Below are 21346 nucleotides of genomic sequence, written 5' to 3' on the forward strand. Positions count from 1 at the left end.
CCCACCTCTTCCCTCACCCGGCAATCGTCCCTAACGCCTGTCTCCTTGGTGCTAGGCTTGTTTTCCTTCCCTGCCTGTGCTCCATAGGTGGCTTGCCCATGAGCCGCGCCTGCCCCCCATCGGACTAGGTCGACTCGCTTCCCCTTCTTGCCGTCCATAGCATGTGTTGCACCACCAGCAGTTGCTTGATTGCTGCTGTCTTGATGCCTTCCCATTCCGTGTCTTCCACCCTTAGCACCCTGAAATTCTCATGCCATTCCCTTTCCATGATCGATCCTTTCACTCCTGCTATGAATGTTGCTTGTTCAACTTCATGATCAGGTAGCAAAGCTGTGATTTCTGCTCGTAGGGGGGCATATTTCTCTTCCTTTTCCTGAAATTTCTTCTTCAGGCATTCCAGGCTTGTTTGTCCGACTCCGTCATATTCCGATGTCCTTGCAAATTCGATGAGGACAATGCGTTTGATGCTTGCAAAGTAGCAGCAACCGTCAGGTATCCAGTGCCCTTCTCGGTGCATTGAAGTCCCCATCGCTTCCATCACGATGCGTATTGGGGTGTCCCACCATGAATTGACCTGTACCCTTTGTTTCCTCCAACTCTGCTGCAGTCTTACCTTGATCTTCTTCATGACTTCATTGTGTGCTTTTTGAATCATATCTTGGAACTGCTTGCACGCTAGCTGAACATGACCCCAGGTTTCTTCTCGATCTGGACAGTGAGGACAACATGGTGAGTTAGTCTTCCCCCATTGAAAGAGCTTCTTCCTCGTCGGTGCTGAGAAGGTGATCGCTTGGATAGCTGTTCGCGTAACTGACCCTTCACATTGTTTGAACCCTCTCCCTAGTAAATCTCTTCCCACATGCATTTCGAGCATGAATTTCTCTGTCAAGGTGAGGTCTCCCGCTCGAATCCTTGCCACCATTGTCTGTTGTCTGATAATGTAGTCCCATTTCTTCAAGCGATCGAATCCTGATGTAGGATTTTCTTCTCCTGCAATGATGAATTCCATTGGACTATCGTAGATTGCTTTCTCCCATCCCGAGGCAAATGTTTGTTTTGCTTGCTTGGCCATTTCCTTTGCCTCTTGAATGTTTCTATGAGATTCTTTTGCTAGTTGGAGTCGGATCCTGATTCCCCTCCCTTCGAGTTTCCTCATGCAAGTGAGTAACCGATCATGTAGGTCCTCCAGCAGTTCGTCTTCGTATCGCATGGTATCCATTCGCAACGTATTTGTCATAAAGCGGTGGAAACGTGTGGACTGGTACATTATTGTGACTTGATTTCCCCTTTTGATCTGTATTCCTTCCTCAAGGACATGTTGCAGAAGTAAACCGATTGCGATTGTGTTCGCTCGGATGATGCTGCACTTCCCATTGATTTTCATCCCTCCTCCTGACGTCATCTCTTTTTGTTGGAGAACATATCCTACTCGCATGGATCTGTTTTTTCTGCCCTGCATGATGTCGCCTTCAATAGCTGCTGTGAAATGCCTTCCGCCTTGATGATCGCTGCACGGCTGGATCTGATCCCTTCGTCTGTTACACAGCTCCTCATACGTTGGGAGGATGTTGTCCTGAAGCTGGACTCGTAAGTATGTTGGGAGTGTGTGCCTAACTAGTATCCATAACTCCTCTGCAGTCTTCATCAAACACCTATTTCCTGTCTGCCAGAAGTTTGCTGCATAGGCTATTTGAGCGCCTTTCGGGACCCGGCTGATAATTTCAAAACCTTCTGGTATCTCATCAATGTTATTCTTCCATCCTATCAGAATGACATGTATTGTATCCAGGATTTGTTCACGAAATCTCTTTTGTTTGTCCATCCAAACCACCACTCTGTGCAGTTCCCTTGCTCTCTTCTTGTCCAGAGCCTGGGGATGTGTGTGTAGGGTAGGCCAGTTACGAAATGTACTGATGTCGCATTCTGTAATCTCCGCTAAATGTTGTAAAAACTCGTATGCCAATGGTTGTGTTGTTTGTTGGCGAACCTCTGATACTACCTCCTCGAGTTGTTGCCACCATGCTGTAGCTTCTGTTTCGCCGTCGTCCAATGCATTAACTATTTCCAGCAGCAGATGGATGCTTTGATTGCAGTCTCTTCGGTTATTACCGTCCTCTTCCCTTGTTGCAGATGCGAAGGGAGCCGAGTCCAGTGACGCTTCCAACCATTCTATTGGTGGATCCACAGTCTTGCTTTCTTCAATTTGAGATCGCTCAAAGATGGCTATGTTCCCTTGAACTTTGAAAGGTATATTGCTTGTAGTGTAACAGAATCTTTCTTGCTGATTCCCTCCTTCACCATAACAGGTGGGGTCATGTTGGAGCCACCGCCTCAAATTTACCCGGGTACAAGCCTTCGTATTCGTTTCCTCTCTCCCTTGGTCCGGTCTGGCTAGTTTCTTGTGTGGCTGAAGTTCATGTGGGCTAGCCTCCCTTTTTCCTTTCCTTCTCTTGTTTAGCGGCTTCCCCTCCTCCCTGGCTGGCCTTCTTCTCTTCCCTGTTCCTGCCTGCTCAAGTCCGAGTTTGGCCCAGATGACATTCGCTTGCAGATATCGTGCAAGGATTTCTTCTGCTTGTTCCCTTTGCTTTGGGAATGGCCAGAGTCGGATGGGCAGGTGCAGGGAGATGCCCTCGGTATCCGGGACGGGTAAGACACTTGTCATGGAGTGGAAGCCTACTTGGGGCAGTAGTCTCCATGCCTTTGCAAAACTCTCCCAGCCTTGCCGAGCAGGAGATGTAGGTAAGGAGTTTTCTCCGGACAGCAGGGAGTTTTCTTCTGAGAGCATCTTGTCCTCCAGGTCGTGTAAGATGGCTATTGTCCCCGGTTTCATCCTGCTTTCAATCATTTCCCAACTGATGGTGGTCTGCATTTTTTCCGCTATCCAGATTGCGAGTCTTTCCGGTCCTCTTATCTCTTCGTTCTCTTTGAGTCTGCCCGATCTGATTTCTCGTTGTAGCTGGTTTATTGTTTGACACCCCCATTGGTTGCACCATGATGTTAGTTTGTGGATCAGACTGCTTTTGATATCATCATCCACCCTGCATTTCTTATTTGTTTCTTTCTCTAGATACCGAATCGCCGCCCTTCCCAAGATGGGTGCTGGATGGGGGAGTTGGAGGCCTCCTCTGTCCCCAGGTAGGTGAAAGATAGCGTTGCTTGTACTCTTGCTCAGTCCCATAGCTCTTTTGAATGCTCTGGTCCAGAGGGTATCTAAGGTTTGTAAGTCTGACCAAGACCAGCTCACCAGTACCGCCGAGTATCTAAAGATATTGACGATGCCTACCTTCACCAGGTAATATTTTTGGGCTGCCGAGTAAGCAGATGATTCAATCAGCTTTGTCAGTTCTTTTGTCTTCTCCAAGATGTGTTCTTTCTCTCCCCACGTGAAGGGGCAGGTGTGCGCCTTGTTGCCTCTTCCTCCTGGTCTCCACAAGCTGATCCGGATCCCTAGATATTTGAACCATTTTGTCGGTGGTAGGTTCACAAACTCCTTGTCAAAGAACTTGATGGTTTGTGTTCCTGGGATCTCCCTCCTTAGCCGATAATCAAAGCTGGTGATTTCAGATTTCTTCGTGTTCAGTTCTAATCCACTCCATCGACAGAATCGTTCTACCACTTGAACAAGCGTTTTCATCTCTCTCACTGAATGTCAAGGTCGTCTGCAAATGACAGATTATTAGGGTGTTGAGTTGCAATCTCGTTTTGTTGATCAAGTTGTCTGGACAAGATGCTGAGCAGAAGATTTGTTTTTGGCGGACTTGCGGGGCTGCCTTGGGGTAATCCTCTGAGAAGTGGGATTGCTGCTGTATCAAACCTCTCAGTCTGAATTTGCAGAGCTATGCCTTGACTGCAGCTGACTGCGACGTCGACATCGCGCTGGTGGAATCCATATACCTCCATGATTTTTGCGATGGATTCAACCGCGACGTTATTGAAGAAGTTGGCAAAGTCGAGGTATAACAGTATAATGTTGTTTTGACTGCTCTGGGCCTCCTCGATGATGTTAAGTAGTCTATGACCTTGACGGATCGTCCCGCCCTCGGGTCGGAAACCCTCTTGGTTATCTGTTAGCAGCTTGTGCCTCTCAGCTGCTTTTGCCAGTCTGTGTGCTATCACCGCTTGGAAGATTCGCGTCACCGACGAGAGGATACATATAGGACGCATATTTTCCAGAACATGACAGAGCTCGTTTTTTGGAAGGAGTCTGACTCGTGCTAGCATGTTCAACAACGTTTTGTCTCCTGTCAACGCTCTACTGATCACTTTTCCTATCTCCTCCTTTGCGCTGTCAGGTAAAGCTTTCAGGATCTCGTTTGAGATCAAATCCATGCCTGCTGCCTTGCGATTTGATACTTTTTGAATCCAAATCTGAATTTCTCCTGGCTCCAGGGGAAAAGCAATTTCTATTTCCCTGGTCGGGTGTTGATCAATGTTCGTGGGAGAGTTGAATTCCGGTGGTTGGACGGAGGTGAATGATTGACACTGTTTGCAGAAGAAGAGGATCGTCGTTTCTTCGTTCTTCTGACCTTTGTCATATAGCGGGATCAGTCGTCCTCGTGTTTGACACTCCGCCTTTGCGCAGGTTCCATTCGTCGTGCAGCCGTTGACTGCGAAGAAGGTTGCCGTGTGGGTTTCATCTTCGAGTTCGCTAGCCAATCTCATAGGGAGAAATTGCTCGATGTTCTTGTATCCTTCTAGGCGCCACCCTCCTGGTTGTGGGAGCAGTTTCCGAATGATTTGTACAATCAAATGTGCTGGCGCCACGGTGAGGGAGAGCTTCTTTGATGTTTGATTTCCCGCCCCGAGGACCTCAACTTGCAGTAAGGTTTGATGTTTTGCATTCCAAAAAGTTTTGCTTGATTCTTTGGAGCTGTTTTGCAGGAATGCTTCCATCAGCGGATCCAGGTCCTGTAAATACTCTAGCTCTGATTGCTGCAGCGCTGGTTGGAGATCGCTCCATGAGGTGAGTTCGATTGTATTTGGGTGGCATTTCTCTGGCAGTTGGCTACTCATTGGGGCTTTGGGCTTATAGTCCGATTTCTTCCCCATTGCATTCTGGGACTCTTTACTCCCTATCGTGCCCAGTCGTCTTCGGCGTTCCTCGCAAGCTTTCAGGAAGGTTTGTTGGTCCTGTTCGGTGCAGATCTCCTTGAATTTGATCATAGTCTCTCTTAGTTCGGCGTTGATACTCGACTCCCTGTGTGCACGATCAATATAGTCTGTGATTTCTGATGCGCTTCTCAGATCCTTGCGAAGTTGCTTAATCTTCCTTTTCAGGTCCATTTGAATCTTCGATGAGTATCGCTTCCCACCTGAGGTTCGTAGGGGGATTTCCTTAATGGGAAGGGCAGTTGTTATCAAATTGATAATGTCGCAATCTTGCTGTAGAGCTTGTGCCGCTTGTATCTTCTCGTCGAGAGCCATTGCCCATTCCACGCCTAGTCGTCCCGATATCTTTTCTATCTCTACCACCCGCTTCTTTCGTCGAAGAATGGCATCTCGGTCCTTCCTTTGTGTGAGCATTTCAACCGTTGGAATAAATTGTTCGCCCTTATCATCTAGCGCAGTCACATTCACCACCAGTGCCCTGTGATCGACTGCGGCTCCTATGATGCAGTCTTCTGCGGTCTCTGATATCAGGCTTACTGTGCGAGATGAATGATGCAGAGCGAAGACATGGTCTAATTTGGCTTGGTGGTGGCCCTGTTTGTACCATGTGGAGAAGGTGAAATGCGAACTGCTTCTGCTCATCTTTTCGCAGGTGACCATCTGATATCGCCCCAGCTCATTTAAGTTTCGTTCCATTTCCTCATCTGCGCGGTGCACGTTCGAGTTGATCCCGTACCCTACTCTCGTGCAGATCTCTGCAAGCTTTCGAGATGCGTTGAAGTCGCCTCCGACGATGCTGAGCTTAATGTTTGGGTCCATCTTGAGCATCTGGCTCAGCGCCTTCCACATGTTGTCTCGGTCCCTCCCCTCCGATGCGATAGGGAAATGTACGTTCGCCAACACTATTGTTTCTTTTTTGCGGCCAACGTGTAAAACCTGTATTCTTTTTTGGGAGACCTCGCGCTCCTCTTCCATGGCGAAGTGCCATGGCAGGGGGGGGCGAGGTGCAAGGTCAGCATGCGCTAATGTCATGAGGCGTAGGTCACTCTTACCCTTTCTCCCGCCCCCCGTGCCTTTCGTGATAAATACTCGATAGCATCCCCATTCCTTCTTGATCATCGTTCGGAGAGCTATCTCTTTCCTCCTCCCCCCTACCAAGACCTCCTGCAGCATTACCACGCTCGGCTGGTATGTCTCAATCAGGTATCCCAAGATGTGTTTCAGCACAAACTGGCTGCACCCATTAACATTTTGAGAGATGATGTTGCCTGGGGTGTTATCCTTTCTGTGCATCTCCACCCATGATGGTTGCTCTGATCTTTCTGTTCGCATTGCATTGTGAGGTTTTCTACCTGTTGTTAGTATTTGTTCCTCTTCCCTATTGGCCCATTGAAGTTGATGTGGTACTCCCCTTCGATCTCTTGCCGGGGAGTGCGTCTCCTCCTCCTCCCTAGTTCCCCTTACATCGTTCGAAGCTTGTTCTTTGTGCTTGCCCACTGGGGGGAGCGATGTGGCCTGCGGCGGTAGTGAGTCCATCTGTTCTGACCTTTCATATGTCCGCAGGTCCGCCATGTTTCTCGCTTGCCACGGTTCTTGCTCTCCCTGCTCCATCTCTTGTGCCTGGGTCACCTCTGCTGCTTGCCATTCCTTGTACCCTTTATCTTGCGCGTGTTGTAAAGCTCTGCAGATGCCTTTGATCGTTTCTCGCATGCGCACTTTTCCTGGATCCTCCACCCAAAGCGCATCCAGCAGCCGGTGCCTCATCCTCTCGAGCCATTGCTGGGGTGGGGGGACGCCTTGCTGCCTACCTGTTTTTGAGATGTCTCGTTGTGTCGGTCTGTTTGTCTTTGCGATCAACAGCAAATGCAACAGTATGAAGATCCCACAGTTGTGATTGTCTGTTTGTTGTAGCTCAGTTGACAGGTAAACCCGCCATGTCGTTGCATGTTCCTGCTGGTCGCTGAACGCCTCCGTGACAATCGTCGCCGCGAGTGTGGCTAAGTCCATTCGTTGTGCGCCTTCCAGCTGAAACTGTGCCTCCCTTTGACTTCTGACAATCCCCAAGTCTCTCTCAGCCGTGCTGAGTGAATCAACAATGCGTATTCTTTTTGTGTCAAAATCTGCCATTAGTAGAATCCAATGATTGCCATTCTCTACGCACGGGAATAAGAATGGCTGGGCTGCCCCGGCTAGTAGTCGCTTTGCTCTCTTTGTCCTCCCCTCTTGATCTCTCAAACAAGCTACTATTCTCGGGAGGACAATAGTCCCTCTCGGCGACTCGACCTGGTTTCTAGTTTGCGCGCTCGCGTACCTCTTGTCTCGTAGCCATGCTACTTGAAATCTGTCTTCCAATGGTTCGATACCTTCGCTTGCCTCGAGGATTATCGCCTCCACAACATCTTCGGAGAGAAAGCCAGCTTCTCCCGAGTTGAGTAGCGCCGCTAATCCATATTCTCTGTTTTGTTCCCTTCGACTCCAGGGGATCTCCCCTACTAGGTCGAATGTTTGTGCCGTTTTTTGATTTTCTTTGTCTTTGTTTTTCTCACCTTCTTGTCCTTCCACCTCACCCTTGTGCCAATTGTCCCACCTGCCCTCGTCTCCTCCTGTTCCTGCGTCCATTAAGCTTGTGCCGCAGGGGGGGAGTCTAGTGACATCCCCTCTGCGTCGTCCGCCTTGCTCCCTTCCTCCGGTTCCTCTTCCATTCCGGCCTCTTTCATCTGTAGTTCAGTGCTCAACATGAACTTTAGTTCGTCGTTATCTCCCAGCATTCCTACCGAAGAGATTACTGTCTCCTCTAGGAATTTATTCAATGCAATGAAGAGCAGGTCAGTCTTAAACTGCTTCTCTTCTTTGGGGGCAAAAGCGCTTTGCTTGCGCTTCGCGACCTTCCATGTATGCTTCTCAACGATTCGTTGGACTCGCTCTTTGAAGCCCTTACTCTGGGTATCCCATGTCGCTCCAGTGCCTTTATCAGCCCATTCTTGCAGCGTGGAGAAGGACGCGTTGCCTGGACTGTCTAAGGCGACCTGCATGTCGTGCACAGCATCGTCAAGACGAAGTAAGGTCTTTCCTTGCTGTTGTAGGTCATTGTTAACTACTTCCGCGATAGCTGTCTTGATCTCAGCAATTACTACCTCTGCTTCCGCGTCGGGCAGGTTTGTTTCGTTGATGATTGAGTTCAGTTCAATCTCTTTCCACACGGTTCCGCCTGCTCTGGTTCCCGGCGTTTGTGATCTGGCTTGGTCAGATTGATCCTGTGTTGCCTGAGGCGACACTTTGAGGTTCAGACTACTTGCTGTCGTCTGGATCTCAACTGTGCCTTGCCAGCAGAGAAGGTGTGTGGGGAATTCAGCCATCATCTTTCTTGCACTCCTTTCACTTCGTAGCCTGAGAATAATTCCAGACCCATCCCACATCCCCGTCTCTGCGTCACATTGGATGTGTACCCGCTGCAGCTCTTTTTCAACCTGTGGGTCCCAGCATGCGACAGACCTCCGGATGTTTCGGATGACTTTGGCTCTGCCCGTTTCGTCACTGGCGCAGATTTTTTCAATCTCACTTCGAGAGAACTTCCCTGATGGCACTGGGGAGGAGATTTGCACTGAGTACAGCATCTCTGCCCCCGTTGCCGTTGCCGCCTCCTGTCGCACAGCATTCTTCGTATGCTTGAGCATAGTCGTTGCTTCCATTTGAACTGAAAACCATTTCAGTATTTTGTCATTCTCTGAGACCAATCCCAAAGTGACTCCTGCTCGATCTTTTCCATGTCGATCGAATGCCTGGAGGACGATGTCCGCTACTTCCAGGCTCGAACAAGTCGCGATCCAGTCTACCTCTCTGTTCTGGTTGACTGTGTCTATTCCTACCGCTGCAAACACCTTCTTTGGCGGCAGGTTCCTCTTGGGGGGGAGGTTCACTGTCATTCCCGCGTTTGGGATCAGGTCGATAATTGCTAGGCCCTGTTTCAAGCACAACTGCCTGTAGATCTCACATATATCACCTGTACTCGAATCATTGAGCTTAAGGAGTTGGGCCACCTCCGCTAGGATTCCGACTCTGCCCATGTTCTCCTTCTTTGGTCGCATCTTGAACGAGATCGGTGGGTTGGCTGCTGGGTTCACTGCTAGGATCCTCCTTCCAGCCACCTTAAAGGTACCTTCTCCTTTCCAGAATTTCTCTGCCGCCTCGTTGCGGACAAAGGTGATCACTGCTGGGATCTCTTCTGCCTTCGCCAGGTCAGGCTTGAGGGGAGCCTTGAAGATCAAACTCCTGCTGTCTTGCGTCTGATCTACGATCAAGCCTTGCTCTTCCAGCTTGACGCATAAGTTTTCAACCTGTCTGGAGAAGTATGCAGGTATCCCTAGTACCTTCATGGTAATCGTCTGCACACTCGTGCCCTGGTCATCATAAGACCTGGCCTCCATCTGCCGTTGCCTGTCTGCTAGAAATTCGGACAGGTACCACTGCCTGGCATCATCCCCCCACTGCCCGAGACCTTTCAGACTCTCCAGTGATGAAGGTTCAGCAAAGCTGCATGTGTGACTGATGGCTTCGGCTAAGGCTTCCAAGGATATCTCTTTGGCTTTCAGAGCTTTGCTCGTCCTGCTTTTGGGATTCTGCCTTGCGAAGTCATCCAGTCGTCGCACAAGCTCAGCTGGTGACGGCATCGTTCCAGTTTCCGTCTGCCTCTTGAGGTAGCTGGAGGTACGGTACTGCACGATCTCGTCAGGGTTCACAATAGATATTGGCCACATGCTTCGGAGCATTCTCAATGGTTTCCCAAGCTTCCGTCGTTCCTGGCGGCTCTTACTCCACCAGCGCAGGGGTACCACAGATCTGCATGCCAGGAAATAAGGAACCTGCCAGGAAATAAGGAACCTGCCAGGAAATAAGGAACCTGCCAGGAAATAAGGAACCTGCCAGGAAATAAGGAACCTGCCAGGAAATAAGGAACCTGCCAGGAAATAAGGAACCTGCCAGGAAATAAGGAACCTGCCAGGAAATAAGGAACCTGCCAGGAAATAAGGAACCTGCCAGGAAATAAGGAACCTGCCAGGAAATAAGGAACCTCCTAAACATAAGGAACCTTAGGGTTCTAAACCCTAAACCCTAAACCCTAAACCCTAAAGGAAATAAGGAACCTGCCAGGAAATAAGGAACCTGCCAGGAAATAAGGAACCTGAACCCTAAACCCTAAACCCTAAACCCTAAACCCTAAACCCTAAACCCGCGCGAGCACTGGGAGTACACGGCCTACAATGCGAACCCTGCTTCTGAGGTCTCTTTCTACTTTCTACTTCTGCTGTCTTCTCTTGGCTTCCTCAGCCTCAGTCAGGAGAGTTGCCTCTCCTCACCTTGGCCTTCGGTCGCCACCTACTCTACCTCCATTCAGCTTCCTCAGCCTCAGTCAGGAGAGTTGCCTCTCCTCACCTTGGCCTTCGGTCGCCACCTACTCCTCCTCCATTCAGCTTCCTCAGCCTCAGTCAGGAGAGTTGCCTCTCCTCACCTTGGCCTTCGGTCGCCTCCTACCTTCTCTCCTTACCTTGAGCTCAGCTCAAGCTCGGTACGGGCTCGCCCCGTCTTCTTCCTCGCCATCGCCTTGCTCTTCCTCCATGTCTTCCTCTTCTTCGTCATCTTCCCTCATCTCCACCCGCAGTCGGTCCTTCTTGTCCACCTTCAGCGAGCAGGCCAGCACGTGCATCTCTGCGAATTTACTCAGTGCTATGAACAGGAAGCTAAGAGATCGACGCTCGATGTCGTCGCTCTCCGCCTCCTGCTCAAGCTCAGCAGCTGCCGTTGCCCGTGGCGAGAACGCGCTGCCCCTCCTTGCCTTCTTGCTCTCTCCTTGCACGCGAGTCCAGCGCTTGCTCTGCAGCCACTTCCCCAGCTTCTCCTTGAGAACGTTGCGTCCCACTCCCTGCTCCTCTGGCGTCTTCGCCCACTCTCCCAGCGACATGAACTCCAGGCTCCCCGGAGAGTAGAACGTGTCGTGGAGGTTGCCAACAGCCTTGTCCAGGACCAGCTTGATCGGCTCGCTCGTCCCCGTCTCGTTCAAAGAAGCTGCATCTTCGATGACTGCTGACAGCTCGCTGACAAGCTGCATGTCCTCTTGGCTTGACGGAGATGCTGCCTCCATTGTGATCCTCTCCAGGTCTGTAAACTCCAGCCACTCTCCCTCGCTCTCCGCCTGTCGCTGCGCTGCGTCGCTGGTGCCCCGCTGACCAGCCGCCTCAGAGTCAGGCTCCTTGTCGAAGCCGACTGCTTCGAGCTTGGTTGCTGCGCCTTCGAGATAGAAGGGCAGCTCCTTCATCATGCGTCGAGCATCCTCCGTGGAGCCGAGGAGGATGCATAGCTTGGACCCGTTCCAGGACTTCGTGTTCAAATCCTCCTCCATGTCGATGCCTTCAACTTTGATCTCGAGCCTGTTAGCGATCTCCAACAAGACTCTCTTGACTCTTGCGATGGACGTGTTGCCGCCGTTGCACAGCCCCTCCATCTCCTTCCTCGTGAAGCGACCAGATGCCGCCGTCGACTTGATGATGATCTTGATCTCCTTGCCGTCCTTGCCGCCTGCCTTCTTCTGCATCCTTGATGCCTTCTTCAACTTATTTCTGGACACAAAGCGATCAGCTGTCAACTCGACTGCGAGCGCCTCTCTGATCTTCGGGTCCTCGCTGAACAGAGTCAGGTGTACTCCCTCCATCGCTTCGCTCTCTCGGAAAGCTCGAAATGCTGTATCATTCGCCTCTGGGCAGCTCGAGGAGACGATCCACTCCACCTCCCTCTGTCTCCAGATGACGTTGGCCCCTACAGCGATGAAGCCTTTCTGACCTAAGCCTTTGTGGACTTGCTGTCCTGGCGCCCCAGCGACCAGCATGCCTGCCAGCGGCTGGAGTTGGACCGCTGCAAGGGACTGGCGCAGCAGCTGATACCGGTAGACATCAGCAATTTCGGCTGTTGTCATGCCGCCCAAGGTTAGCAGGTGAGTCAGCTCTGCCAAGCTGCCCCCTTTGCCCCAGGGTCCTCTCTTGGCTCGAATCTTGAAAGATCGATCGTGCACGATGCTCACATGTACAGCTGTGAACTTGCGACCATCGATCGCGAAGTCCTCTCTTCCCTGCCAGAGCTTCTCCGCTTGTGCATTGCGGAGGAAGGAAACAGTCACCGGGATCTCCTCAGCACTCGCTATCTCGGGTCTATACGGAGCCTTCCACATGATTGCTTTACTCTCTTGCACTGAGTCTACGATCAGTCCGATCTCTTCGAATTTCTTCTTCAGCTTTTCTTCATGGTTGACATACACCGAGGAGATGCCCAGGAGAGTCACGGAGATGAAGGAAGTCACCTCGTTGCCTGCTGAGACGGTGTATGTCTCGACCTTCTCCTTCTTGGCTTCTTCAATCTGCTGCATAAACCACTCTCAGTGGATGCGTCACTCCATCCAGTCATTGCTTCTTGTAGAAGCTCGCGTCGTGCCTGCTGACATGTCGAGCGGATGGCTTCTGCGATAGCGTCGGGGGTGCATCCCTCCACAGCCTTGCAAGCCTGAGCTGTCCTGTTAGGAAAACGTTTCGCGAAGCTCTTCACTTTCTCGACAAGATCAGCTTCGAGGACCGCGGCATCCACAAGCTCGCCCTGCGTGTATTGGCATGATCTCCGATGATACAGGCGCGATGATGTTGCGAACACTTTCATCATACTGAAGAACCATACTTAGAAAGCTATTTGAAGTATACAAACCTCTTGCTCGCAGCTTCCTTGGCGCCCTGGCGGCTTCCCCTACACCTGGCAGGGAGCCATGCTGCCGAAAATAACGGCGCCCTAAACCCTAAACCCTAAACCCTAAACCCTAGAAGCTGTTTCAACTCTACCTAACCCTTGCTCGCAGCTTCCTCCGGTCCCCTTGCGCTCTCCCTACGCGCCGCAGAGCAGCATGCTTTTACTAAGGCCGGCCTGCTTTTACTAAGGCCGGCCTGCTTTTACTAAGGCCGGCCTCTGCTTTTACTAAGGCCGGCCTGCTTTTACTAAGGCCGGCCTGCTTTTACTAAGGCCGGCCTCTGCTTTTACTAAGGCCGGCCTCTGCTTTTACTAAGGCTGGCCTGCTTTTACTAAGGCCGGCCTCTGCTTTTACTAAGCCTGGCCGGCCTGCTTTTACTAAGGCCGGCCTGCTTTTACTAAGGCCGGCCTGCTTTTACTAAGGCCGGCCTCTGCTTTTACTAAGGCCGGCCTGCTTTTACTAAGGCCGGCCTATAAACCCTAAACCCTAAACCCTAAACCCTAAACCCTAAACCCTTGGCATCCAGGATTCGATCGCTGTTTCGTTGTTTCTGTGAAGTTTTTCCATAGTCCTCAGTTCCGGGCCGCCCGTGCCGCGCCTCCCCCGGGCCCGGCTTGACGGTTTCAGTGTGACCGTCTACCTGTCCATTTGTTGCGCTAAGTCCTTGTCCCTTCCCTGCCTGCCGTCTGTGAGGCTTCCCCTTCGGTCTGTCGTTGACCTTTCCCCTGTCGTCTTCCAACCTCGTTGACCTTTCCCCTGTCAGAGTCGTCTTCCAATTGCCCTAAAACCCTAGTAGTAAAACCCTAAACCCTCAAAACCCTCTGGACTAAGTTTATATAAGGGGTTGTTTGTGCTTCGCTCGAAAATGCCACGACGTCATGCAGACGGCATAAACAAGGACTTTTCAAGAATTTAATTTCAGAGCTATGAAAAGAACTTGAGCTCATACTTATCCCATGCATGGAGAAGGCTTTTTAGCCTCCATAGCGAAAGGATTATGATGGAAGAAGGAGCTGAAATGATTCGTTTGCAAACAAAGCGGAAAGAAGAAGATTATGAAAGAGAGTTTTCAAGATGTTCTTTTCAACCTGCTTTTCTTCCATCTACCTTGCAGTGTATTGTTGTAATCACCCTACTTCTTTCAATTATCACACTCTCCACTCAATTGAGCAGTCAAATTCAATCATGGTGGATCAGTGCTCTGGAAGGCGGGATTCCTGGTGCCGCCGCCATGGTCGTACAGGTTCCTCAGTGCAACTCAAGATTTGCGATCAATAACCTCTGATGTTCTATTCTTCTCTGCAGGTCTTCGCTCTTCTATGGCTTCGAACCACAATGAACTACCAGTATCGATATGGCGGGAGCATGAAACAGGCGCTGCTGCATCTCTACAGGGAAGGAGGGATCCCAAGACTGTATGCTGGGCTTCTTCCTGCTCTGATTCAAGGCGTGCTAACATGATACTTGTTTGTCCCTTGTGTTCTAATGCCTTCACAGGTCCCCTTGCTCGATTTGGTGACACAGCAGCAAACAACGGCGTACAAACAGCCTTGAGATCGCTCGAAGGCATTCTAAGCATGCCTTTGTGCCTACATCTCACTTGTCGTCTCTCCAGCAACAAAGGACTGGTCAACTGCAACCGTTTCCCTCGTCTGCTCCCTAGTGGCCGGGTTGTTTCGGATTTTGCTTGTGCCTCTCGAGGTTGTCAAGACGACTTTGCAGGTTCCTGAAGCTTAAAATGTGAGTATGCGATTGACAGAGAGGTCAGGTAGAAGGACGGTCCGGGTTTGTTTCTCTATTGAGAAGAGTTTCTCAACGTGGCTTCTGCTGCTTGTTTGAAGGAGTCCTCGCTACCTTTGCTGCTCACTTCTGTGGTCATTATCCCTGGTTTGCGACTCGCAATTTCCTTACCGGGTGACGAAAAACTGTAAATCATCATGGTCAATTTGACAATATCTCGTTCCTGTCCGTGCCGTTCAGTATTTGGACGAAATCAGACGATGCACCTTTCAATGTTTTCAGGAATGCAGTCATCGGTGAACGAGAAAAACCTGGTTTAAGAGAAGATAATGAATCATGCAGGATTGCTGGCGTCGATTGTAGCAGATACGTTTTCAAATCCTGCAAGGGTAATCAAAACATACAAACAGGTACTGAATCGTTCGGGTTATTTTTTCATTTTTCATTTTCATCGCTGGCAGACAAGCATGGAGCAGATAAGTTACCTCAGCGCAATCCAACAAGTTTGTACAGGGATCAAACATCACTCGCTAACTTCATGCAAAGGTGCTGGCGCAAGGAGGCTTCCAAGGATTTTTCACTCGGGGGCTGGGAACGAAGGTTTTCTGTAATGCAATACAGGCAAGCTTGTTTGGGAAACACATATTTCTGACATCTCTTCAAAAGTCAATGTTTTTCAACATCACCTGGGAGCTCTTCCAAGAGAAATACAAACTTCTAAGATCTGCCTAGATTGCATTTTGCAGAACCAAATCTACTGTTCGCTGTGCAAAAAAAGTGTGACGTCAAAGGAGATATGCGGACAATACAACTCAGACCGGATGTGTTTTTAAAACAAAAAGTTCTACTCTCTACGCTGTCATTATGCAAAGGCAAAGGCCATGTGCTCGGATGTGACTCTGATTCTACAGAAGAAATACCAAGAAGTCTCACTGAATCGTCGCTCAGTTTGTAATAATCGCTTCCATGACCCATCGGTCTCTGCTTCTCCAAAACGATAAACCCACAGTTTGGCAAATTTTTGCTAAGCATGAATGTTTCGGGAGACCAGTGCAACCATCGCATGGCGAAGAGCCTGACAGCTAACCCGTGACTGACAATCAGAACAACTCCATTCTCGACGTCATGTTGACATTGAAAAACTCTCCACAGAGAGTCAATGAACAAGGAAATTCTATCGTAGACATCTGCACATGATTCTCCACCTGGAGGCCTCCAAAAGAATCTCGAATAGGAGTCTTCGTCGCTGCGATCTGGTGCATTCCGTTGAAAGCTTCCACTAAATTCCCTCTCGCGGATCCGAGGGTCTTCATGGTTGTAGAGAACTTTGACATTTGATTTTGAAAGCTCAGACAGAACTATCGAAGCAGTCTGCCTCGTCCTCACATACGGTGAGCTGAAACTAAAAACTGGTCGTTTGCCGATGATTTTTCGAAGAATGCCGGTTGCTTGGACTGCCTGCATGACTGATTAGCAACAATGAGGTCAGCCACATGCAAAAGGCGTCAAATAATGAATAACATAGACCTGTTGGACTCCTTCTTTGGTAAGTTGTATGTTTGGATCACCAACTGATGCATATTTCTCAGGATTTACGTTCGCTTCTGACTCTCCATGCCTCATTAAAATGATAAGATCTGCTTCAGGCATCAGAACATGACATTCATCGTCAACCATTGGATACCTGGTTTATGATAACGTTTCTGATGAGCGATTCTCTTTTCAAGCTTGAGAATCCTTCTCCAAAGCATGTAGGAAATCAGGAGCGTGCCGGTGCAAAAAGCATTCCGAGCCCACGGAAACAAAGCTTCGAAACTTTTCGAAGGAAGGAGAAACAATTGGTTGACAGAGATAGAGGAGAGGAGGCGGTAAGGGTCGAGGAGCGTGAGCATGTTTCTCAGGGATCCATGAGTGTAGCTATGACAAGAGCTGATCGCATTCCAAACCACGTCCCCTATACTTGGGTTTTTATTCAAGTTACTCAACGTTGTTCCCCGCCGCGGCCGGGCCCGGCGCCGCCCGGGCCTGGGGCCGCCCGGCCGGCCGCCGGCGGGGCCCCCGGCCCGGTAGGACGGTATCGTCCTGACGGTACGCCGCCCGGCCCAGTACGCTCGGGGAGTCAGAGTCGCCGTGCCAGGCCGCGGGCTGTGCCGCGCCGGGCACTGGCTGGCACGCCGGCTAGCCTAGTAGTCACTCTGAGCCGGAGTAAACCGGTACGGTCGCTGACGGTTCCAAGTTCCTAAAGTCCCTTCGGATCGCCTAAACATTGAACGATATTGAACGTGAGTGATGCTTGTATTATAGACTAAGTTACGACTTACTAACGGCGGCGTGCCGCGTGAAAAGATCAGTCGCGGCAGTACTCAGTGATGCCGGACTGGAAGCCTCGAACCGTGAACCGTTTGGAACTGCCGCAGTGCCATGATCCAATGATTAAAAGACGTAGACATTGTGGCCTGTCGTTAAGTCTTCCTTGGTATCATGCGATGATAAACAACGAGCTCGCCATGAAGCAATAATTGCCTTGTCTTCCCAATCATGCGTCATCGCTGGCTTCTCATTCTTATTATCGTGGAACTCTTCGGCGGTCGCAGATTTGTCTTCTTTCTGCAGCTTGTCTGTCTTCGAACCCAGCAGCTCCACAAACGCTGAGTCCAGTATGCCTTGCAAGTCCATGCTAGACGCGCGATGATCCGCAGAATACATGTTATGCTTGTCTTCGCTATTTCTGAAGGAGTTGCTACCCCAGCTGAACGGAAAATTCAGCAGTGAAGACAATGATGACTCGGAGTCCACGTGCTCTTGAGGACTCATTGTAAGAGACTCGAAGCTTGGGGCTGCGATAGACTGTTGCTCTGTCTCATCGAGGTGAAGCATGGGGTTCCTACGTCTTGAATCGGACTTTTTGATATGTCGCTTCGGTTTTGTTTGTTCAGAAACTGTGTCTTTGATGTTCGGTCGATGACTTGCGAGATTTTCTTCATCGTCTTGCTCTTCATGACTTTGTGAAGTTGTTTTCTCTTGTTCTGGATTGCTCTTTGCATCAGAATATTGTTTTTCAGCTTTGAGCCATTCATGGACTTTAATCATGGAATGTTTCTCTTCGGCCGATAACTGATTGTAGCGCATGATTTGACTGAGAGAGTTTCAAGGGTGGGATCGACGGGAGATAGAGGTAGTTGTGTGATGTGATGGTGGCGGAGCCTTAGAGCCTTTAAACAGGAAAAGAGGTGGAAAGGGCGATGACCCAGGCAAGGAGGGGTCATATGAGCCTGTTTGTCCAGGTGAAATGATCTGTTCGACTCGTGCAGTCCTGAAGTACACGATAAGAAGTCTTTTCGACTGTCATCGAGGTTCAAGTTGAGGCGAAAACATACACTATCAGGTCTGCACTACGGCTGTTTTAGTACCCTACCCCCTTCGTTACCTATTTCATGACCGGGGTACAAAACGAGGTGCAATAGCAGATGCACGCTGACTGTCATCCAGTCTGGGTGTAAACTATAACGGTTCCGGAAGCGTGCAGTAACGGTCTGAATGCCTCGGCGGGCCTGCTTGGGCACTGCTACTTCCACCCGCTGGCGCACAGTCGCAAGCACATTTTCTACTAGCGATGGCGATGGCGATGGCGATGGCGATGGCGATGGCGATGGCGATGGCGATGGCGAACGGCGTGGAATCAGTTGGAAAGATGGAGTCAGTACAGAGAAATCTGCAGCATCAGTACTTTGCCTTGTCGCAAGGGTCAGCGTCGAGAAGCATCAAAGTAACCTTGCCTGCCTTCGTTCCACCCTTGAGATCCCAAAGAAGAGTGTTCGAATATTCTGCCTCTTGTCCCATCCTCGGCAGGAGTCGAGCATGCCCTTCTTACGCGGCTATGATCCACCTCCGCTGCTGGAATCAGCGCAGGAAAACTCGACGACCTTGTGCGTTATTGCCGGCTCGGATGCAAAAAGAGTCTTTTGACGACGACGATCCCTTGAAAGATCTCCCAGAGTTCGAAGAGCTTGAACGATTGCAGTATCCCATACCAGAAGGAGAGCTGGTAAATATATCAGGAGATATCTTTCAACGACAAAAAAACGGCTTTCGGAATCTGAATGTCTCGGAGGAAGAGATACAGTCTAACAAAGAGCAGGAAGAAAGGATGATGAAGAGGAAACAACAAGAAGTCGATATAGAGCAATCACTTATTGAGACGGAGTCAAGAATGGGATTTCCCGAACAGGACCCTGAATCTCCCATGGATCTTGAATTTATACGCGAGGAATATTTAGAAAAAATGCAAGAGAATCTGATTACTCGTCCAGACGAGGTTGTTGCACTTGCTTCTTGTGTGAACCAGTTTACGCCAAACCTGTTTTGATCATTTTCTTACGATGGACTTCAGTTTGCAGATGAATTTGACCAAATTTGGCGAAACGAAGATGAAGAGGAGCAAGTATATCAAACTCTCAAGAATGAGTCATCCGCCAAAGACTCAGTGACCGTGGTTGGACTTTCTTTAGAATTTTCTCTGAATAGTCGAAATAAGAGCCTTGATGTAGGAGACCGCACTGGACAATGATGACAGGGAGGAGGACAACATTATCCAAGAATATTCGCAGGCAATTGAATGGATGCAAGTACAGAAACAGGATGTGGGGAGTGAAGAGGCTTCGAGAAATCCACCGATAGTGAAAAGTCTGTATTTTGATCCGAACTCATGATTGCTTTCTCAAACAATCAATAGGCTCGAGACTGGAGAATGAAGATGATATCAAACTGCTAAAAAAGAAGCTAGAAGATCTTTCCCAGTCTGCTCCATCACAAGAAGAGATGGCGGATGTGAGTTGTGATGTATGCAGATTGACGAACATGACATGGATGCAACAATCAGATTGAGCAAAGGCTTGGTTTAGCATACCTAAGTGCAGGAGATTGCAGTCAAGCTCTTGTGCATTTGAATATTGCTCTGAAAAGTGCGTTTTCTCAACAGTACGGAAAATGCAAGGTTGTGTAAAGGTTGTCTTTTGACAGTGCGTAAGTCAATTCATGGAGATTTGGATGAAACTATTGCATCCTTGATCAATGACATTGGTGAATTCTATATCATTCGAACTGCTTGTAACCAAAGTATATTGCAGGAATGACGTATGATGCTTTGTGTGGTATGCACCAAGCTTCAGCGTCCTAGGAGATTCATGTCTATCCGCAGAATATCAACTCGCGCTGGATTGTTTCAAGCAGTCTCTACACATCCGCAGACAAGTTGGATCGCCAAAAGTACATGTTCCTTGTTCTATGAATGTACTGAGCACAGGCAGTATCTTTTAGCTACATGCCATTCCAATATCGCTGGAATTAGGATCAAGATGGGTGAGATTCCTGAAGCACTCAAGAGCTTGGACAGAGCATATCAAACACAAAGGTAGTCGCCAATCAAAGCTTTTTTTTATTGACAGAGTTTATGCTGAAGTGAAGTCTTGGAAGAAAGCCATCCAGCTCTGATTGCAACGATGAAGAATCTTGGATGCGTTCACATTTCACGTGGAGATGGGTACAGGGCACTCTATTACCTGAGAAAGGTGCGCTTGCTGCAGACGATAGAAAGAACTTATTCTCGTCAGGCATTGAAGGTTGAATTAGCCATGAAGGGTATGCAATCAGAAGACGTCGCGGTCACGATTTACAACATTGGCCTCGCTCACTTTCAGGTGCCTATGTGGATGGCAAGAGGTTGTGGGACTAAATGGAGTCATCAAGAATGATAATTACGAGAGGGCCATTCGTCGATATGAGCAGGTATGGTTTGTGATCAGGTTGTCAGGGTACTTATGATGTCACACGGTTCAGTCTCTGGATATTCGTCTCAATGTTCTCGGGGAGAGGCATCCAATGGTAAACTTTTCACTCATGAGGATTGTCTGTGTGATGAAAAGGGCCAGGTAGCCATGGTAGTCAAGAGCATGGGTCAAGCGTATTTTGGTATACAAGTCACCTGGTTGACCAATAGTGATGGTGTACTGTAGCTCAAAACGAAAACGAACGAGCGCTCAAGTACTTTCAAAAGGTATCCTGGTTTACGTGGTTTTGAACCATGCAGTTGAATCGGACTCAGGCCCTTGAGATTGAGAATGGGTATTTCAAGGAAAGCGAGATGCACCTCCAACCAGCTGTAACAAAATTCTACATGGCGAAAATCTTGGTCAAGTGAGAGATTGAAAACCATCAGTGACTTGTTTCTGATTCTTTTAATTTTGTGAACAGGGAAAATCTCTTCCAGCAAGCTTTGGGGCTATATAAGCAAGCAGCATCGACTTTCTCGTACAGATTAGGAGAGAATCCATACACGCAAGAAGCCCTTGATGTAGGTTTTTAGTCTGATGAAGCCATCTCACTTCTCACATCACAGGGACAGCGACTTTGCCAGCTGAAGATGACAAACTCCTTGAAAATAGACTTTCCGAAACCTCGTGGCTTGAGAGATAAAGATTCGTACTAATCATTGAACACCGGCCTCCTTCAAAGTGACCGTACTCCCGGATCCGCGCCTCCGTGGCAGCGCCCGATCAGGTAGACCAGACCTTCCGGGCCGAGAAATTCGGAAGTTGACATAGTAGTGACTGACTCTCAGAGACGCGGCTGCCTGGCAGATCGTGCAGACTCCGCGGCGGGCTCACCGAGTTGGAGCCCGGCCTGGACCGCCGGGCCGGGTCGCCCCGCCGGGACCCGAGTCAC

General features: G+C 49.5%; 8 protein-coding genes across 8 annotated transcripts; 5 read left to right on the forward strand and 3 right to left on the reverse strand.

Annotated features, from left to right (window-relative positions):
* Positions 1 to 77: 77 nt before the first annotated feature.
* On the reverse strand, positions 78 to 2361 carry GUITHDRAFT_155668 (hypothetical protein). The gene is made up of 8 exons (XM_005821538.1): positions 2307 to 2361; positions 1790 to 2247; positions 1646 to 1734; positions 1547 to 1600; positions 1115 to 1176; positions 845 to 890; positions 696 to 782; positions 78 to 492 (listed from the first exon to the last, which is right to left on the reverse strand). The coding sequence occupies exons 1-3, from the start codon at positions 2314 to 2316 to the stop codon at positions 1687 to 1689; spliced, it is 516 nt and encodes a 171-aa protein (XP_005821595.1). The 5' UTR covers positions 2317 to 2361; the 3' UTR covers positions 78 to 492; positions 696 to 782; positions 845 to 890; positions 1115 to 1176; positions 1547 to 1600; positions 1646 to 1686.
* Positions 2362 to 2630: 269 nt separating this feature from the next.
* Positions 2631 to 3970, forward strand: GUITHDRAFT_155670 (hypothetical protein). Its single transcript, XM_005821539.1, has 9 exons — positions 2631 to 2739; positions 2798 to 2823; positions 2886 to 2901; positions 3068 to 3135; positions 3204 to 3292; positions 3344 to 3395; positions 3452 to 3474; positions 3649 to 3776; positions 3835 to 3970. Exons 1-8 carry the CDS (start codon positions 2661 to 2663, stop codon positions 3686 to 3688), a joined length of 393 nt encoding a protein of 130 aa, XP_005821596.1. The 5' UTR covers positions 2631 to 2660; the 3' UTR covers positions 3689 to 3776; positions 3835 to 3970.
* On the forward strand, positions 3929 to 4963 carry GUITHDRAFT_155672 (hypothetical protein). The gene is made up of 6 exons (XM_005821540.1): positions 3929 to 3954; positions 4012 to 4292; positions 4390 to 4438; positions 4492 to 4530; positions 4583 to 4825; positions 4882 to 4963. The coding sequence occupies exons 2-4, from the start codon at positions 4220 to 4222 to the stop codon at positions 4523 to 4525; spliced, it is 156 nt and encodes a 51-aa protein (XP_005821597.1). The 5' UTR covers positions 3929 to 3954; positions 4012 to 4219; the 3' UTR covers positions 4526 to 4530; positions 4583 to 4825; positions 4882 to 4963.
* A 9154-nt stretch (positions 4964 to 14117) lies between these two features.
* GUITHDRAFT_147045 (hypothetical protein) lies at positions 14118 to 15358 on the forward strand (the record flags this gene model as incomplete). Its single annotated transcript, XM_005821541.1, has 7 exons — positions 14118 to 14129; positions 14192 to 14301; positions 14609 to 14626; positions 14867 to 14940; positions 14969 to 15036; positions 15173 to 15226; positions 15248 to 15358. 7 exons carry the CDS (start codon positions 14118 to 14120, stop codon positions 15356 to 15358), a joined length of 447 nt encoding a protein of 148 aa, XP_005821598.1.
* GUITHDRAFT_80402 (hypothetical protein) lies at positions 15344 to 16276 on the reverse strand (the record flags this gene model as incomplete). Its single annotated transcript, XM_005821542.1, has 2 exons — positions 15344 to 16084; positions 16154 to 16276. The coding sequence occupies 2 exons, from the start codon at positions 16274 to 16276 to the stop codon at positions 15344 to 15346; spliced, it is 864 nt and encodes a 287-aa protein (XP_005821599.1).
* A 783-nt stretch (positions 16277 to 17059) lies between these two features.
* GUITHDRAFT_147046 (hypothetical protein) lies at positions 17060 to 17755 on the reverse strand (the record flags this gene model as incomplete). Its single annotated transcript, XM_005821543.1, has 1 exon — positions 17060 to 17755. One exon carries the CDS (start codon positions 17753 to 17755, stop codon positions 17060 to 17062), a length of 696 nt encoding a protein of 231 aa, XP_005821600.1.
* Positions 17756 to 18239: 484 nt separating this feature from the next.
* GUITHDRAFT_119167 (hypothetical protein) lies at positions 18240 to 18992 on the forward strand (the record flags this gene model as incomplete). The annotated part of the gene is made up of 1 exon (XM_005821544.1): positions 18240 to 18992. The coding sequence occupies one exon, from the start codon at positions 18240 to 18242 to the stop codon at positions 18990 to 18992; it is 753 nt and encodes a 250-aa protein (XP_005821601.1).
* Positions 18993 to 19980: 988 nt separating this feature from the next.
* Positions 19981 to 20822, forward strand: GUITHDRAFT_119168 (hypothetical protein; the record flags this gene model as incomplete). Its single annotated transcript, XM_005821545.1, has 8 exons — positions 19981 to 20036; positions 20085 to 20193; positions 20236 to 20322; positions 20372 to 20410; positions 20462 to 20506; positions 20554 to 20593; positions 20638 to 20678; positions 20727 to 20822. 8 exons carry the CDS (start codon positions 19981 to 19983, stop codon positions 20820 to 20822), a joined length of 513 nt encoding a protein of 170 aa, XP_005821602.1.
* Between the last annotated feature and the right edge of the window lie 524 nt (positions 20823 to 21346).

Source organism: Guillardia theta, assembly GCF_000315625.1.
Source record: "Guillardia theta CCMP2712 unplaced genomic scaffold GUITHscaffold_141, whole genome shotgun sequence".
NCBI classification, from domain to species: Eukaryota; class Cryptophyceae; order Pyrenomonadales; family Geminigeraceae; genus Guillardia; species Guillardia theta.

Excerpts from the sequence above, each read along its gene's own strand:
- GUITHDRAFT_155672 (XM_005821540.1), top strand. The coding sequence starts at position 4,220 with ATGTTCAACAACGTTTTGTCTCCTGTCAACGCTCTACTGATCACTTTT. Across the intron at positions 4,293-4,389 it reads CTCCTCCTTTGCGCTGTCAG|GGGAAAAGCAATTTCTATTT; the intron begins GTAAAGCTTTCA and ends TCCTGGCTCCAG. Across the intron at positions 4,439-4,491 it reads GGTGTTGATCAATGTTCGTG|GAAGAAGAGGATCGTCGTTT; the intron begins GGAGAGTTGAAT and ends ACACTGTTTGCA.
- GUITHDRAFT_155668 (XM_005821538.1), bottom strand. Across the intron at positions 1,735-1,789 it reads AGAGATTTCGTGAACAAATC|CAGAAGGTTTTGAAATTATC; the intron begins CTGGATACAATA and ends TTGATGAGATAC.
- GUITHDRAFT_155670 (XM_005821539.1), top strand. The coding sequence starts at position 2,661 with ATGGAGTGGAAGCCTACTTGGGGCAGTAGTCTCCATGCCTTTGCAAAA. Across the intron at positions 2,740-2,797 it reads TTGCCGAGCAGGAGATGTAG|GTCGTGTAAGATGGCTATTG; the intron begins GTAAGGAGTTTT and ends CTTGTCCTCCAG. Across the intron at positions 3,475-3,648 it reads TTTGAACCATTTTGTCGGTG|GTCAAGGTCGTCTGCAAATG; the intron begins GTAGGTTCACAA and ends CTCTCACTGAAT.